The sequence below is a fragment of the Cheilinus undulatus genome, linkage group 17 (assembly GCF_018320785.1).
Source record: "Cheilinus undulatus linkage group 17, ASM1832078v1, whole genome shotgun sequence".
NCBI lineage: Eukaryota > Metazoa > Chordata > Actinopteri > Labriformes > Labridae > Cheilinus > Cheilinus undulatus.
This window is the reverse complement of record NC_054881.1, coordinates 39,134,589-39,149,770: the sequence shown is the minus strand read 5'-3', so window position 1 is coordinate 39,149,770 and position 15,182 is coordinate 39,134,589. Positions and strand designations below refer to the sequence as shown.

Here is a 15,182-nt window from a genome sequence, read left to right as displayed (position 1 = left end):
TTTTACTTCCTCTCGCGAGATTACAAACGAGATTAACCCCGAGTGGAGCACGTGCGTGCTGCAGCCTTGAGAGAGCGGCGCGTGAGTGAAGCAGAGACAGAGAAATATGTAAACAACGACTTCTAAGTAAACATTTGATTTGCTAGTTTGGCGTTTAAGATGATTTATTTTAGGATTCACACAGTTTTAAAGACACAGCTTCCAGTAACATTCATTTGGCGACGTTAATAACGGAGTTTAAAAATACGAATGTTTTAATTTAACTTGAAAAGCAGAGTCCAAAATAACACATATTTGTTGCTATATGATGCACTATAACAGTTATCTTAAAGGCTATTTAAGGGGGAAAGCAACAAAAATGTAATTATAAAAGGAAGTGAATTAAGTGATATAAAAGTAAAGCTATAAATTATGAAATGATTTGATGAATTCGAAGTAGATTTGATGGAAACAGAGGCAAATTGAGATTGATTTTTATTCGTAATTTACAGCTCAAACATTTTCAATGAGCATTTAAGGAAAGAGGCCTCGAAGTTCGATGGAACCAGTATTGATTTTTAACCAGCTATTTTTAATTTTAGTTTTAGTCTTTAAAAGAAATGCATTTTAGTTTTAGTCACATTTTAGTCATTTCTGCCCTTTTTGGTTTTAGTCTAGTTTTAGTTGACAGAAACAAAACATTCTAGTCTATAAACGTTTTAGTCCATAAAAAGTCCTCACATTTCAGTCTTTACTTTTAGTCCAAGCATTTATTTTCTTGCCTAAATTTGGTACAGAATCATGGTAGTGTGTCTCTGCATCCTGCCAAACCTGGGGTCCCTGCTTTCTACAGCTGAGAGGCAGAAGAGATGCAGATGCAGATTTACCCACGGTGGAGAAATATCACAGATTTTGAATGTCCGGCAAAAACTAAATAACACTTTAGTCTAGTTTTAGTCATTTTGACAAAAAATTAATTAATTTTTTGTCTGTTTTAGTCCTCACAGATCTATTTTGTTAGTTTTAGTCTGTTTTTGTCATGGAAAAAAGGCTGTCGAAGAATAGTTTTATAGTTTTAGTTGACAAAATTAACACTGGATGGAACAAGAAATGGTGGTCAAAGTTAACTTGATGAAATTGAATTTGTGATTGGACTTACTAATCATAAAAATGTGTGAATTACATCATTAAGAGATGTAAATGTTTTTGAAGTACAAATAACAGTGATTATCCAATAAAATGATCAGTTTTTATCATTTATACCATGTATTAGGCCTCCATGTTTGATGCTGTGATGATGCTGATGGATTTTGTTTTGTTTTTTTTTATTCTTGTTTTGGTAAAGCAATTTGAACTAAATGATTATTGTATGGTCTTTCACTTGTCATAGTTGGCTTTAGAGGCGCCTCTTTAAGATAGTCCCATATAACAGCTTTTATTTTATTATAGAGTACTAACTTTTGGGATGTGTGTATTTTTTTAAATTTTGTTTGGGTTCATGACATATTAACATGTTTTTTCTGTTATGTGTGCATCATGTTAGACATTTTAAAAAAGATTTTTGTGAAAATGGGTATTTATTTATCTCAGTGAAAATAACCTATCTCCTAGGGTTACATACTTTATACCTGGTGATGTTTTTCCAGATGAAGATATTTCTCTGATCCTGACCTAAAACCATCTCATAGCTACTGTGTTCCTCTGATTTGGTGTTAACAAGTTTACCCTGTGGACCTGTTTTTAGGATTCACTCAGTCTGAACTCCTATCAGCAGTAAACAGGAAGTTATGTTTAAACAAGATACCAACTAGCAAGGCAGAGGGCTAATCCAGTTTTATAATTAATGATAAATTTCTTTAGATGATGCATGTAGTGAATATTTCATATTTTCACGTTTAAAAGCAAAACTTGATGCTCTACAGCCCTGATCATCAACTGGCGGCCTGGGGGCCATATCAGCCCCCCCAAAGCTTCCTGAAAGATCATTCAATTCAGAAAAGGAGGAAAAGACGATGTTGTGGTTTTAAGAGTATCCTTTGTTTTTAAATGTCTGCAGCTGTTAAATCCACCCCAAAAACAATTAGTATTGAAATAGTTTTAGAATGAATCAAAATTTGATTTGTTTTTACTGAAATGTACTTATCAGTACTAATTGTACTTATTAGATATTTTTAAAAAAGGGGTAAGGTTGGCAAAAGTGTTACAAAACTAATGGGTGATAAATGGCAAAATGGGTCATGGAGAGGCACAAAGGAACACAAATTGGAAGAAAAAGAGGTTAAAATGTGGCAAAAAATGGTAAAAGAGGAAAAAAGGAGCAAAAGTATAATAATAGAGCAAAAAGTAATGGAAAGGAGTTACAAAGTGGCAAAAATGAATAATAGAGTGGCAAGAAGAGGACAAAACATGCAGGAAAAGTGGTTTAAAAGGGGTTAAATAGCAGAACTTGGGCTAAAGACACAAACATGGGTTTAAAGTACCAAAAATATAGTAAAAATAGCCTGGCAATGTTGTGAAAAGGTGTTAAAGAGTGGCACACAAGGGGAATAACTGGCAGGAAAGTTGCAAAAAGGGGTTGAAGAGTGACAAAATGGGCGAAAAGTGGCAAACATTGGTTTAAAAGTTTCAACAATTGTTGAAAACAAAAAGTCAAAACTGACAAAGAAATTAGACGTACTGTTTGTCCTAAGGGGGCGCCAAAATCTACTCTAATTAATAGACCCTCACAGGAGCTTTAAGTCAAAAGGCCACACCACTTCCCTAAACAAACACAGATCAGTCCGTCAATGATTATTAGCACACACAAAGTTACATTTACAACAAATAAGTGTGTTTTCATCCATTAAAAGGTTGTCCACAAAGACAAACTGAAGAATCAATTATCTTACACACAAATACACATGAACCAGCTCATAACAGTCAGGACTGAAATCTGAGGTTTAGTTACAGAAACTCCGCCAAGATTTACAAGAAAGAGGAAATGCTTAAACTGAGTTATTCCACCGTATTATGACATTATTTGAATTAGTCTTTGGTACCTTCCTTGTTAATTTTCTTACACAGATGTAGACCAGAAGAGTCATAGCAACAAATGTATTTAGTTTTATATCCACACAAAATGATCAGTTTCTACAAAGAAGTTCAAAAATGTCAGTGAAGGATCATATTTTATTGATCAAAACAAACATCATATCAGTCCTCAACAGAAGCTAAGGTTTTTTTTTTCATCATTTAGAAACCGTGTATATTCTGTTGTTTTAAAATTATAGCCCACACTCTTTCCTCTAAACAGTGGCTTTTTTCAAGTCCTCAGGCAGCACTCTGCCCTTCTTCCTCGCCTTGTCCTTCTTCTTCTCTGTCTTCACCTGTTTCCGTTTCTGAATGTTCTTCCGTCTCTTGTCCTGCCGCTGCTGCATCTTCTCCAGAACGTTCTGGCTGCGCTGCTCCCAGCCCTTCTTCCTCTGCGCCCGGCTCTTCTCCTTCTTCTTCAGCGCTGTGCGCAGCATGTTCTCGTCGTCCTTGATTTTGATGCCCTCGGCCTTGTAGAGCATGTTGGTCCATTTCATCTTCTCCTCCATCTCGCGGGCTTTCCCCTCGTCTTTCTCCCGCAGCTGCTCCAGCTTCGTTTTGCGAGCCTCCACGCGGCTCAGCAGCTGCTTGTAGTTCTTCCCCGTCAGCGGCGTGATCTGACCCTTCATGCTCTGCTTCTTTAACTTCTTCTTCTGCATTTTGCTCATGTATCCCTCCTCAACGGTCTCCACCTTGTTGAAGATGATGGCAGTCTGGTCTCTTTTACTTGAAGCCGGGGTTTGAGCTGCTTCTTGTTTTATCTCCGGCTGCTCTTCTTGGCCATTTTTTTCAGCAAGTTTCTTCATGCGGAACTCTTTTCTCTTTCTCTTCTTACGCTCACGCTCCAGTTTTCTCTTCGCTCGCTTTGCCTGGACGGCCTCTGATAATGCATCCTTTGGAGGTCCCTAAAAAGAGATTGACCTGACATGTTAGTTAAAAAGAAAGCATACTAATGATTTACTACTGAGCATATCAGCCCTCAACATGCTGAACCAAACAAAGCTGAATAAAAAGAAGAAAGAAGATGCACATAAATGGCTCCCTTAAGGATTAGAATCTGGGACATCTGCTGTATCAAATGTCTTATTCATTGAGTGATTCATCTACAAATATTGCAGCTGTTATAAAACCAGATGTTCCCAGCTGTGGCCCGTAGCAGCACAGGAACAGGACATGTTTTGTATGAAGCAACCGGATGAAATCTGACCAACCGGCTGCTAATAACAGCTAAGATTTGACTGTTAGATATCCATCTAAATCAAAACCTCTGTTTCCTATTAGAGCTGCACAATACTGGAGGAAAAAAACACTAACATTGCAATAGCTATTCTTTCTGTGTTGCATATAAAACACTGAAAATAAAACCAGATAATCACAGGGTTTTAAAATATAAATAAGATGAACGTTATCTTAAAAAAATAGTGGTATCGGAATCAGTATCTTGTTTTATTGCCAAGTATGTTGCCAAGTACACTTACAGGAAATCTGACATGGCGGTTTTTATTACAAGTAACATAGGGAAGAAAAAAGATGGTAAAAGGCTGTACAAGGAGTAATACTTCTCCTGACAGACACATAGAAAAAGATGATATTAAACCAATATAAACGTATGTAAGAGAATGTTAAGACACTGTTCAAAGGTGCTGTTCCTATGTTTTAGATAATACTTGTGTTTTCTGCTTATCCCTCTTCAAACCAAAACAAATCTAAAAAGTAGTTTTATTCAAGACAGTCTGGCTGCAGAAAGCAAACTCAGAGCCCCCTCCCCTTAAACCAGCTGCAGAACACTATGGTGAGATATTGTCACATAGCTGACCCATAAAAACCTGACAAAAATATTAAATAAAGCCAGGAAACAGTCTGCTTGCAGGAAAAATCTTCCATGAAAACACTTTAACACAGCTAATGTAGCTAAGGCTAAAGCTACTGAAGCTACATTAGCTACATAAGTAACAGAATTAAATCTAAAGCTAGCAAAGCTATATTAGCTACATAAGTCATGTAGCTAAATAAACATAGCTAAAACAAACAAAGCTGGATTAGCTTTATTAGGTTAAGTTGCATTTGCAAAACTACACCCTTTTTAGAAGTAGTTATGCTACTTAGATAAATTTAGCTACGTTGGCTAAATAAGTAACCGCTAAGATAGCTAAATCAAAAGCTAAAAACCCTACGTTAACTATGTAAGTAATTAAGCTAAAGCAGACAAAGCTGCATGAGCTACTTAAGTAATGTAGCAACATAACTTTCCTAGCTAAAGCAAACAAAGCTACATTAGCTATATTAGATTATGTTGTGTTTGCAAAATTACACCCTTTTAAGAAGTAGTTATGCTACTTAGATAAATGAGCTATTCTAGCTACATAAGTAACAGCTAAAATTGCTAAATCTAAAGCTAAAACCTTTGTTAGCTATTTAAGTAATGAAGCTGCATCTAAAGCTGACAAAGCTACATGACTTAAGTCATGTAGCTACATAACTAACCTAGCTAAAGAAAAGAAAGTCACATTAGCTATGTTAGATTGTGTTGCATTTGCAAAACTTGACCCATTTTAGAAAAAGTTATGCAAACAGTTTGCTTTATTAGCTTTAGCTACATCTAACTTAGCTACACTAGCTTATGTAGTAATGTAAAAATAAATAAAGCTGTGTAAACAGTCTGCTTACAGAAAAAGATTATCCTCTATGAAAACAGTAACACAGTAAATGTAGCTAAGGCTAAAGCTAACGATGCAACATTTGCCTAAATAACATAGCTAACACAGCTAAATCTAAAGCTAATGAAGCTACATTCGCTACATAAGTAAGGAAGCTAATGCTAAATCGAAAGCTAGATTAGCTACTTAAGCCATGTTGCTAAAAAACAAACATAGCTAAAGCAAACAAAGCTACATTAGATTATTCAGCATTTAAAATACACCCATTTAAGAAGTAGTTATGCTAGTTAGATATATTTAGCTAAGTTAGCTACACGGGTAACAGCTAAGATAGCCATGTAAGTAATGTAGCTACATCTAAAGCTGACAAAGCTCCATCAGCTGCATAAGTCATGTAGCTACATAATTAACCTTGCTAAATCAAACAAAGCTAGATTAGATACTTTAGATTGTGTTGTGTTTATTAGCTTTAGATACAGCTAACTTAGCTACATTGGCTTACGTAGTAATGTAAAAATAAAGCTGTTAGACAGTCTGCTAACAGAAAAAAATCCTGTTCTCTATGAAAACACTCTTAACATGGCCAACGTAGCTAGAGCTAAATCTAAAGCTAAATCTTAAGCTAAAAATCTACATTAGCTATTCAAGTAATGAAGCTAAATCTTTAGCTAACAAAGTTATGTTAGCTACGTAGGTCATGTGGCTACATAACTAACAGAGCTAAAGCTAACTCACACACATTGGCTTACGTAGTAATATTAACTATGTAGAACCCTGAGGTGATGTGTTCTGTTTTTACAAACATAACAGCAAGAAAGAATGAAAACTGAATTAATCGTCCATGTTTTTCTTTCTCAGCATCATGCATGCACAACCACAGGTTCTGAACTTTTGAAGAACTTATTCGAGGCATTTGTTTGTTAATCTTATCATACTTCCTTATAAATAAATACACAATGACATAAGGCTTTCCTGAGCTGTGTTTCATCTCCCACGCCAGATTTGTTTTCCATTTGCATCAGAAACAGAACAAACAAATGTTTGTTTGTACACTTTAAAAATAATGTTTGGAACAAGCAAACATGTAACGGTAGTCAATAAGGACTGGTTTTGCTAGTTTTTAAATGTTTCTAGTTGAGGAGTCAGTGAATGAAGTTTAAAGTCACATACACTGACACTAAAGTCCGCTTTTACACATGCACTTTAATCCTGAAAATTTCTCTGCATTTTCAGTTTCAGGGTGAATATTTCTTATACTGAGAGATTGACTTGTTCACAGTGCTGTTTCAGGACGTGATATTTAAGGCTCTGTGACGTTTCACCTTCAGTATGAATGTTGAAGAGGCGTAAAGGGTAGATGAAATAGTCGTCCCATACACGTTAGCCAGAACATGCAAACCTTCACCATTTCATCATATGCATTTGAGTTAATGATGTCCAGCGGTGAGGTGCATGTGAGTAAGAAAATTCAGAAATAAAGTTCCAGTGATGTCCTGAAATTATCTGCATGTCAGGAACTCATTTGTAAAATGGCTAAAAAAAGAGCATGCAAAAATCTGAGTTCTACACACCTGTCCTCTGGACTCTTCGATCTTTTCATGCAGTCTTTTACGAAGAACATCTACTGTGGAGAAGCTGGACTCTACCTTTCCTCCTTTGAGTGAATAAAAGAATAGAAGTGAAAAAAATGCAATGACAAGTACAAATAAAAAGATGTAAGTGCATTAACTTCTACAGAAAGAAACAAAATCCTACGGGATGTACCTTTAGGTTGCACTGTTGTAGATCCATTTACACTCTGGGGTTTGGATTCCTTGAGTTTCGCCGATTCTGGGCCTTTCTGTGCTGGAGTTGAGGGATTAGACTTCTTTGGAAATTTGGGAGTCTTCTCATCAGCGACCTTTTCTTTAAAATGCTTCTTTTTGCACTTTTTCTTTTTCTTTGGAGGACCAGAGTCACTTTTACCCTTAAAATGTACTGAACATAAAGCAACAAAACACAAGCATTAACAAGCAAAGAAACACAGAAATAGTATTACAGTTTATAATGAAGAGCAAATTAAGAAAATGAGTCATATTTGAGATAAAGAGTTGAAATTATGAGATGAAGTCAACAGAATGAGATAGTAATAATCCTAACGTAGAAGTCAAAATAATGCAAGTTTAAGAAAAATTAAAGTTAAGCAAGTCCTTATTGTGAGATAAAATCATAATTTGAACCCTTATTTTCTCACAGGTCTGACTTTTATTTCATTTATGGCTTTACACCTCATAGTTTCAAGTTTTATCTCATAATTGTGACTTTTTTTTCAAATCTCATTATTTCGATTCCAGACTTTTTTGTCATTTTCTTTAAGGAATTCCTTACCGTCAGATTTTTTCTTTTTTAGTTTTAAGAATTTGGCTTCTATGAAAGAAGATTAGGGCCACTGGAAAAAAAAATTAAAGGCAATTTTTTTACTTGTGAGAAAAAAGTCACATTCTGAGATTAAAGTCAGAATTCTGAGAGTCAGAATCTCAGATTTCTGACTTGAATCTCAAATTTCTTACTTTAATCTCAGTATTATGACTTTTTTTTCTCACAAGTAAAAAAAATAAAATGTGTTTCAATTTTTTTTTTTCAGTGGCCCTAATCCTCTTCCGTAGGTTTTCATATCAAATAGTCGTTTGACAGCTCGAAATTGCACTCAAAGTGAACCTTTGCTGTGGAATACGTTTACAGAAACAGGATATTTTCTCCTTATCTGGCACCTACCCCTCAACATTTATTCATACAGGCATTATAAACCATATCAAAATATTCAGCCTTCATGCTTATGGTCTTCTTTGTTCTTGCTAGTCATATAATTAAGTAGTTATAATTTTAATGTGCTACCTAACCTGTTAAAACGTGTTACTGTACCTTTAAGGTGTAAAGTAGATGGATAAATGACAATGTGGCGCCTCCTTCAGTCAACTGACATCATTGTTAGAGGTTTTATGATCAGATTTTAATTTGGGGTACTATTTGCAGCTGCTAGCACACAGGCTTTAACATACGTGCTTGAAATGACAGCTAACTAAACCAGTAAATGTCATAAATGAGTGTATTTTGTGCTATAAAGTGAGCTAACATACCAAACGCTCTCTTCTTCGGCTCCTGCTCTCGCTGTGAAAACACTTTACTGGCCAATTTCTGAATGTAAGAGTCCTTAGAGGCGAGGTCCATGTCGACAAATTCCCCCTAAAAGCTGCCAAAACGGACGAATTAAGGACAAGATTTCACTGACGAAAGATATCAACACATTTCTGAACACACGTGGGGAAAAGTTTGGGCGGAGCGTCATCATACCGGAAGGTGTAACACTGAAAGAAGTCCGCCGTGAGAGTAGTTATGTAGCTGTTATTTAGTCGATCATTTCTGTCCTTCCTTCATTGATGTTTTGACTCAGGATGGCCCCTCTGAAAGCAGCGCTGCTTTATTCTACCAGGCTGATTACGGCTCTTCATAAACAGGTGGGCTTTTTTCTTGACCTTAACGTGGCTTCACGTAGTCCTGTGTTTTGTGAATGTCGTCCTTGCTGGGTTGCAAGTTTTGAACTGGTTTACTTTCATTACAGACGCATGTTATTTATTTAAAGAGGACTCTACTGCTGTCTAGACTGACTCTCTTCAAACGAACAGACGGTAAGTGAAATTATAACAATACTGTGGAACATTATTGGACCCAATGTACTATTTTCTCTGTTGTTTAAAACCCGAAAATAAACGGACGTTATCAAGAAAAGCCTGTGAGTAATGTTGATTTATAAAGATAAACAGGTGTAGCTCAAAATGTGAAAAACTTCCATATATTCTAGATTCATCTCTTACATCGTGAAATATTGCCAGACCTTTAATGATTACGACTTTAAGCTCACAAAAATAAAAAATATCTATCAAAAATATCAGTCCAACAAAATGAATTATTAGACAGAAATGTTGAACTTTTGGAACATGCCCTCAGTGTAAAGATGCTGGATAAACTACTTCCTGTTTAGTGGCAAAAAAAAATAAAATAGAATTTGCCAAGACTACATTTTTGAGGTGACTTGAGTGTAAGCTGGTTTGAACCCGCTGGCAGTTGTAAAAAGTCTACAACAAAACAATAATTACAACTGATTTTTTATGTCGTGAAAAGTTTAAAAAGTTTTTCAAAACTGGAGATTTTTACCAGCCCACAAACGTAATAAATTTCTGCAAATATAGTAGTAATTTTACAATTCATAGGGAGCTGACAAAAAAAAGCTTTTTGCAAGTCAAAACAAACAAGACAAGGCTGTCTTAAAAATATAGCTTTAAAACCTTCTGAGACTAAAAATAATTTTTAAGTGGACAGGGATTTTAAGTTATAGTAAAAAAATAAAACTGGCTAGGTGAACAGTGTTTATATATGTTATTTGTAATCTCCTCAGAGCGCTGTTTTGACACATTTAATCCACTCTGCTAAGATTCATGGCACTACTAGCGTTTTAAGACACTGAAAAAACAACTTCCTGTTTCATGGTGAACAAAAAATGGCCAAGAATACCTTTTTTTACATGACTTGAGCTTGAGCTGACTTTAACCCAGCTGTAAAAAGGATCCCAACAAACAAAAATGACCATAAAAGTTCAGTTTTCATGTTCATTTTACATTTGTGGGAGGTTGAAACCATTTTTAAAAGCCAGAGATCTTAATTCTACATTCAAATATGTAGTTAATATCTTTGCAGTAGGCAACTGCCATTACATTCGTGGGAACTTTATTATGTTTGTGGGATTATTACATTAAAGGCTTCAGATTTGTATCAATTTTGTGTTTTTTTTACTTTTGTGGGAAGCTATTATGTTGTAAAATGATGCAAATCTCACAGGAGGTCTAAGAAGGCAGTTTTTTGCTTTAAGAAATCGACTGCACAGTAAAATTTCTATCCAGTTTTTCCAAACATTCCAAATCATTTGACAGGGCAAGGCTAGTATGTTCAGGGAAAACTGGAACATTTCATCCCATGTTGAAGTGGTAAACATCCATGTTTTTATATTTCCAGGCAGGTTTGTTCCCTTCATTCGACCATCGAGCTCCACAGCAGCAAGGTCAGAGAGCGGAGAAGACTCCTTCCTCAAATGGTTCCTGCTGATCATCCCAGCCACCACCTTTGGCCTTGGCACATGGCAGGTACGGCTTATTTATTCCTTCATCACATTTCTAAATGTGATATGGTTTGTTCTGTCTTTGGTTTGCTGTTTGCTGGATTGACTCTGATGCTTGAATTTCTGTGAAGGTGAAACGGCGTCAGTGGAAATTACAGCTGATTGATGAGCTGACCAAGCTCACCACAGCAGAGCCCATTCCTCTTCCTACTGAGTAAGTGAAGATCTGATTTATTACTAGATTTAGACATACATACAAGTATGAAAGGTCAGAAAGCAAAATTTTTGTTCTTTTTAAAATCAGGTAATTGATTCAGGATAATGCTGTTTTTTCATGCTTAGAGTGACAAAATGTAAAATGCTTAAGAAACAGAGAGAATGAATTCTCTGACTTACTAACACCGTTCTTTGTGAGCCAAGCTCGTCTTTTTTTCCTCTAAAAATTAGGATTTCTTGTTTTTCTCCCTGATCTCAGTCCTCATGAGCTGAAAAGCTTAGAGTACAGGAGGGTGCGAGTTCGTGGACGGTATGACCACTCACAGGAGCTGTACATCCTTCCACGTTCCCCTGTCGACCCGGAGAAAGAGGCCCGAGAGGCAGGCAGGCTGTCCTCAAGCGGGGAGAGCGGCGCCAATGTCATCACTCCGTTTTACTGCACTGACCTTGGGTACGATAAACACGTGAAACACTTAATTTACTACAGTCTTACATCCGCAAGTCACTGATATCTCATCTTCACCTTCAGCATCTCAATCCTGGTGAACAGAGGATACGTACCGAGGCAGAAGATAAGACCGGAGACCAGGATGAAGGGGCAGGTTAGGGGTACACATGTGACGCATCAACATATTTATTTCTAAGAACTGACCCATTTATCACTCTGCTCTTACAGCAATATGAGGCTCAGTGGAGAGCCTGATACTAAAGTTTATTTTTCCCTCATTAATCTACATGCAGTACCCCATAATGACAACACTGGAACAGAACTTCGAGTTTTATCATAATGTATAAAAAGTAAAAATCTGAAAAATCACATTGAAAGAAATACTCAGACCCTTTGCAAAAACGCTCACAGTTTAGCTCAGGACTCGTGACATCACTCGAGCCCTAAAGAGATTTCACAACCCCATCTAAAGCTCCATTTGTACTAACCAGGAGCTGTTGATCTGCTTATGCTTCACTTTCCTTTAACCCTTTAAAACCTAAGGGATAGCCAGCGATCCATTTGCTTACCTATTTTGAACTATGGGTAGAATTGTAACCAGATGAGACAGAGCGATAATTCTTTTTGCATATAAAACCAGAGGAGTAACACTAACATATCACACATTCAATGTGTTCCAGAGTTCTGTTTCCTTCTAAAAATATCCTTCCTTCTTTTGCAGAAATGCAGTATAAAGCGCACACATCAAAAACAATATATTATAATATAATCCGGGCTATATATGTGTTGTTTTCTTGGAGGTCACGAGTTGTGCTTGTTATTGTTCCAACACAGTCTTCTGCAAAGACATGAATGCGAAAAAGTATCTGGCACCTTAGAGATTTGATTGCTGTAAATAGTTTATTTTTTATAAAGATGCTGTCTTTTTTGCAAATTGAACACAATTTCATTTTATTTTCATTTTTGCCACAGTTTATAAACATGAGTGTATTTCAAAAATGAAGCTATGAACATACTGAAAATATGGTTTTTTGTGCAACTTTTTTACAATCACAACTTTGAGGGATATAGCTATGACATCTGTGTTTAGGAAAATGTGTAAAAAAAAACGCTTTTCATTTTCCTTTTTTTTTTTTTTTTTTTTTGCACTTTTGAGCAATTTAATTTGTTACTTTAGACTTACCACATACATTTCATTAAAATTTGGGTTCTAAGGGTTGTATTGATGTATAGCCAATTCAAATACTCCAAAAAATGGCCCGACAGCATGTAAAAATGTAGATATGCTCTGGCGGACTTGTTCTATAGTAGGTCATAAAGGGAACGTGTTGACACTGCTGTTAAAATGCTTTGTCTGTCCTTAACTCTGCACTGACTCAGTGTCATTGTGAACTCTGGCTCTGAGTGATCTCACGAATATAAATGAAAGTTAAAAAAACTGGATGTATGCATATTAAGTGCTATTGGATAGAGCTGGAATCGATCAGTAAATTTGAGACACCTTCCCGAACCTTATGACTATCTGTATTCTGTCTAGGTGGAGGGTGAGGTGGAGGTGGTCGGTGTAGTCAGGCTGACGGAGCAGCGAAAACCCTTCGTGCCTAACAACGATGTGGAGAGAAACCGCTGGCATTACCGAGACCTGGACGTCATGTCCTCTGTCACTGGAGCTGAACCCATCTTCATCGATGCAGACTTAGGTAAAATGTCAGGAACTGCAAAGCCCATGATGCACTGACTCAATGACACCAGAGAGAATACCTGAGAAAATATTTAGTTATTTTACAGGAAAGGAAACCGATAAACCTCCATTACCCATACATTATATATTTTAGTGAACCAGTGAGTGTATTTTCTGATGCAGGGAGCACAATCCCTGGAGGACCGATCGGTGGACAGACCAGAGTCACTCTGAGGAACGAACACATGCAGTACATAGTGACATGGTAGGTGGGAGCTTCCTTTAATATGAAAAGCTTATAATATTCTATCATTAAAACCGGTCTGAACTTAATGTATGATTAATTTGATCCATCTTTTATTCTCAGGTATGGTTTGTGTGCAGCCACCTCCTACATGTGGTTTGCAAAGTTCATCAAGAAGATCGTCTGATCCAGTTTATCATCTGCTGCTTCCTTTCAGATAAATATGTATATAGCTGTGAATTATTCTCCAGGAGAGTATATAAGAATACATTCTACTAATTAAATGCTTGTCATTTGTTTTTTTTAATATTCAGCTGTAACCTGCTGGTATTTTAGAGATTTATATCATTGGTTCTCTGCTGCAGCATTTCTCGATCTTTTTCTGTCATGGCACCTTTTTAAGATTTTAAAATTCTCAAGTCATCCCAGACTAAACATTTTTATTTAAAAAACAATCAACATGCTTTGACTGGCGGGGGATGCATGTAGTAATAAAGGCAAATGCCAAAAAAGTTGGCACACTGTGTAAAATGTAAATGAGAACAGAATGCAATGATTGTCAAATCTCACAAACCCAGTATTTTTCCCAAAAAGGTTAAATTTCTGTTTCAACATCCAATATATTATGGGTGCATACAGTGTCCCAACTTTTTTGGAACTGGGATTGTAGACTTATCAAGATAAAACAGAATGGCACACCTGCCAGACTGAAAAAGAAGCACTGCTTTTTCATTACTTACTGACAGATTCATCAGCTGATTCAGACAGGAGTTGCAGAAAAGTGCATGAGTTTTGACTCTTTGCTTGTATAGCTAATGATCTGCACATCCATGGTAATTCTTAGTTGACTTTAAATCATTCTTGAGCTGCCTCTGACCATGCCAGAAGGATGACAGCCACTGTAGTGCAGACAGGGATGATTACAGTACAAGCTGTCCAGCTGCCACAAAGAAAGATCTACAGATACATCTAAAAAAATAGAATATCATGAAAAGTTCAATATTTTTGTCACTCATTTCAGAAAGTGAAACCCATATATTATATAGACTCATTACACATAGAGTGAAATATTTCAAGCCTTTATTAAGCCTTTATATAAAAACCCAAAATTCAGTGTCTCAGGAAATTAGAATATTGTGAAAAAGTTTTCATGGTGTCACCCTAATCAGCTAAGTATCTCCAAACACCTGCAAAGGTTTCCTGAGCCTTTAAATGGTCTCCCAGCCTGGGTCAGTAGGCTACACAACCATGGGGAAGACTGCAGACTTGACAGGTGTCCAGGAGACTGTCATTGACTCCCTCCACAAGGAGGGTAAGCCACTAAAGGTCGTTGCTAAAGAAGATGGTTGTTCACAGAGTGCTGTATCCAAGCATATTCATAGAAAGTTGAGTGGAAGGAGAAAGTGTGGTAGGAAAAGGTGCACCAGCATAAGGGAGAACTGTAGCCTTGAGAGGATTGCCAAGCAAAATCCATTTAAGGAGTGGACTGAGGCTGAAGTCAGCACATCAAGAGCCACTACACACAGACCAATCCTAGACATGGGCTACAAATGTGGCATTCCTCGTGTCAAGCCACTCCTGAACTAGAGACTACATCGCAAGCGTCTTACCTGGGCGGTGAAAAAGAACTGGACTGTTGCTCAGTGGTCCAAAGTCCTCTTTTCAGATGAAAGTACATTTTGCATGTCATTTGGAAATCAAGGTCCCAGAGTCTGGAGGAAGAGTGGAGAGGCACAGAA

At 36.7% G+C, this 15,182-nt stretch overlaps 2 protein-coding genes across 3 annotated transcripts; one reads left to right on the top strand and one right to left on the bottom strand.

The window, feature by feature from the left end:
* Nucleotides 1–3,129: 3,129 nt before the first annotated feature.
* On the bottom strand, nucleotides 3,130–9,136 carry surf6 (surfeit 6). 2 transcript variants are annotated; one of them, XM_041810934.1, is made up of 5 exons: nucleotides 9,036–9,136; nucleotides 8,822–8,934; nucleotides 7,470–7,682; nucleotides 7,277–7,359; nucleotides 3,130–3,953 (listed from the first exon to the last, which is right to left on the bottom strand). In XM_041810934.1, the coding sequence occupies exons 2-5, from the start codon at nucleotides 8,910–8,912 to the stop codon at nucleotides 3,264–3,266; spliced, it is 1,077 nt and encodes a 358-aa protein (XP_041666868.1). In that variant the 5' UTR covers nucleotides 8,913–8,934; nucleotides 9,036–9,136; the 3' UTR covers nucleotides 3,130–3,263. The 2 variants fall into 2 exon arrangements, with proteins under 2 accessions (XP_041666868.1, XP_041666869.1); XM_041810935.1 differs by having other exon boundaries at nucleotides 8,822–8,927; nucleotides 9,036–9,128.
* On the top strand, nucleotides 9,058–13,727 carry LOC121525122 (surfeit locus protein 1). The gene is made up of 9 exons (XM_041810936.1): nucleotides 9,058–9,199; nucleotides 9,304–9,370; nucleotides 10,752–10,879; nucleotides 10,986–11,068; nucleotides 11,330–11,521; nucleotides 11,600–11,672; nucleotides 13,056–13,218; nucleotides 13,383–13,464; nucleotides 13,567–13,727. Exons 1-9 carry the CDS (start codon nucleotides 9,137–9,139, stop codon nucleotides 13,628–13,630), a joined length of 915 nt encoding a protein of 304 aa, XP_041666870.1. The 5' UTR covers nucleotides 9,058–9,136; the 3' UTR covers nucleotides 13,631–13,727.
* Nucleotides 13,728–15,182: the final 1,455 nt, after the last annotated feature.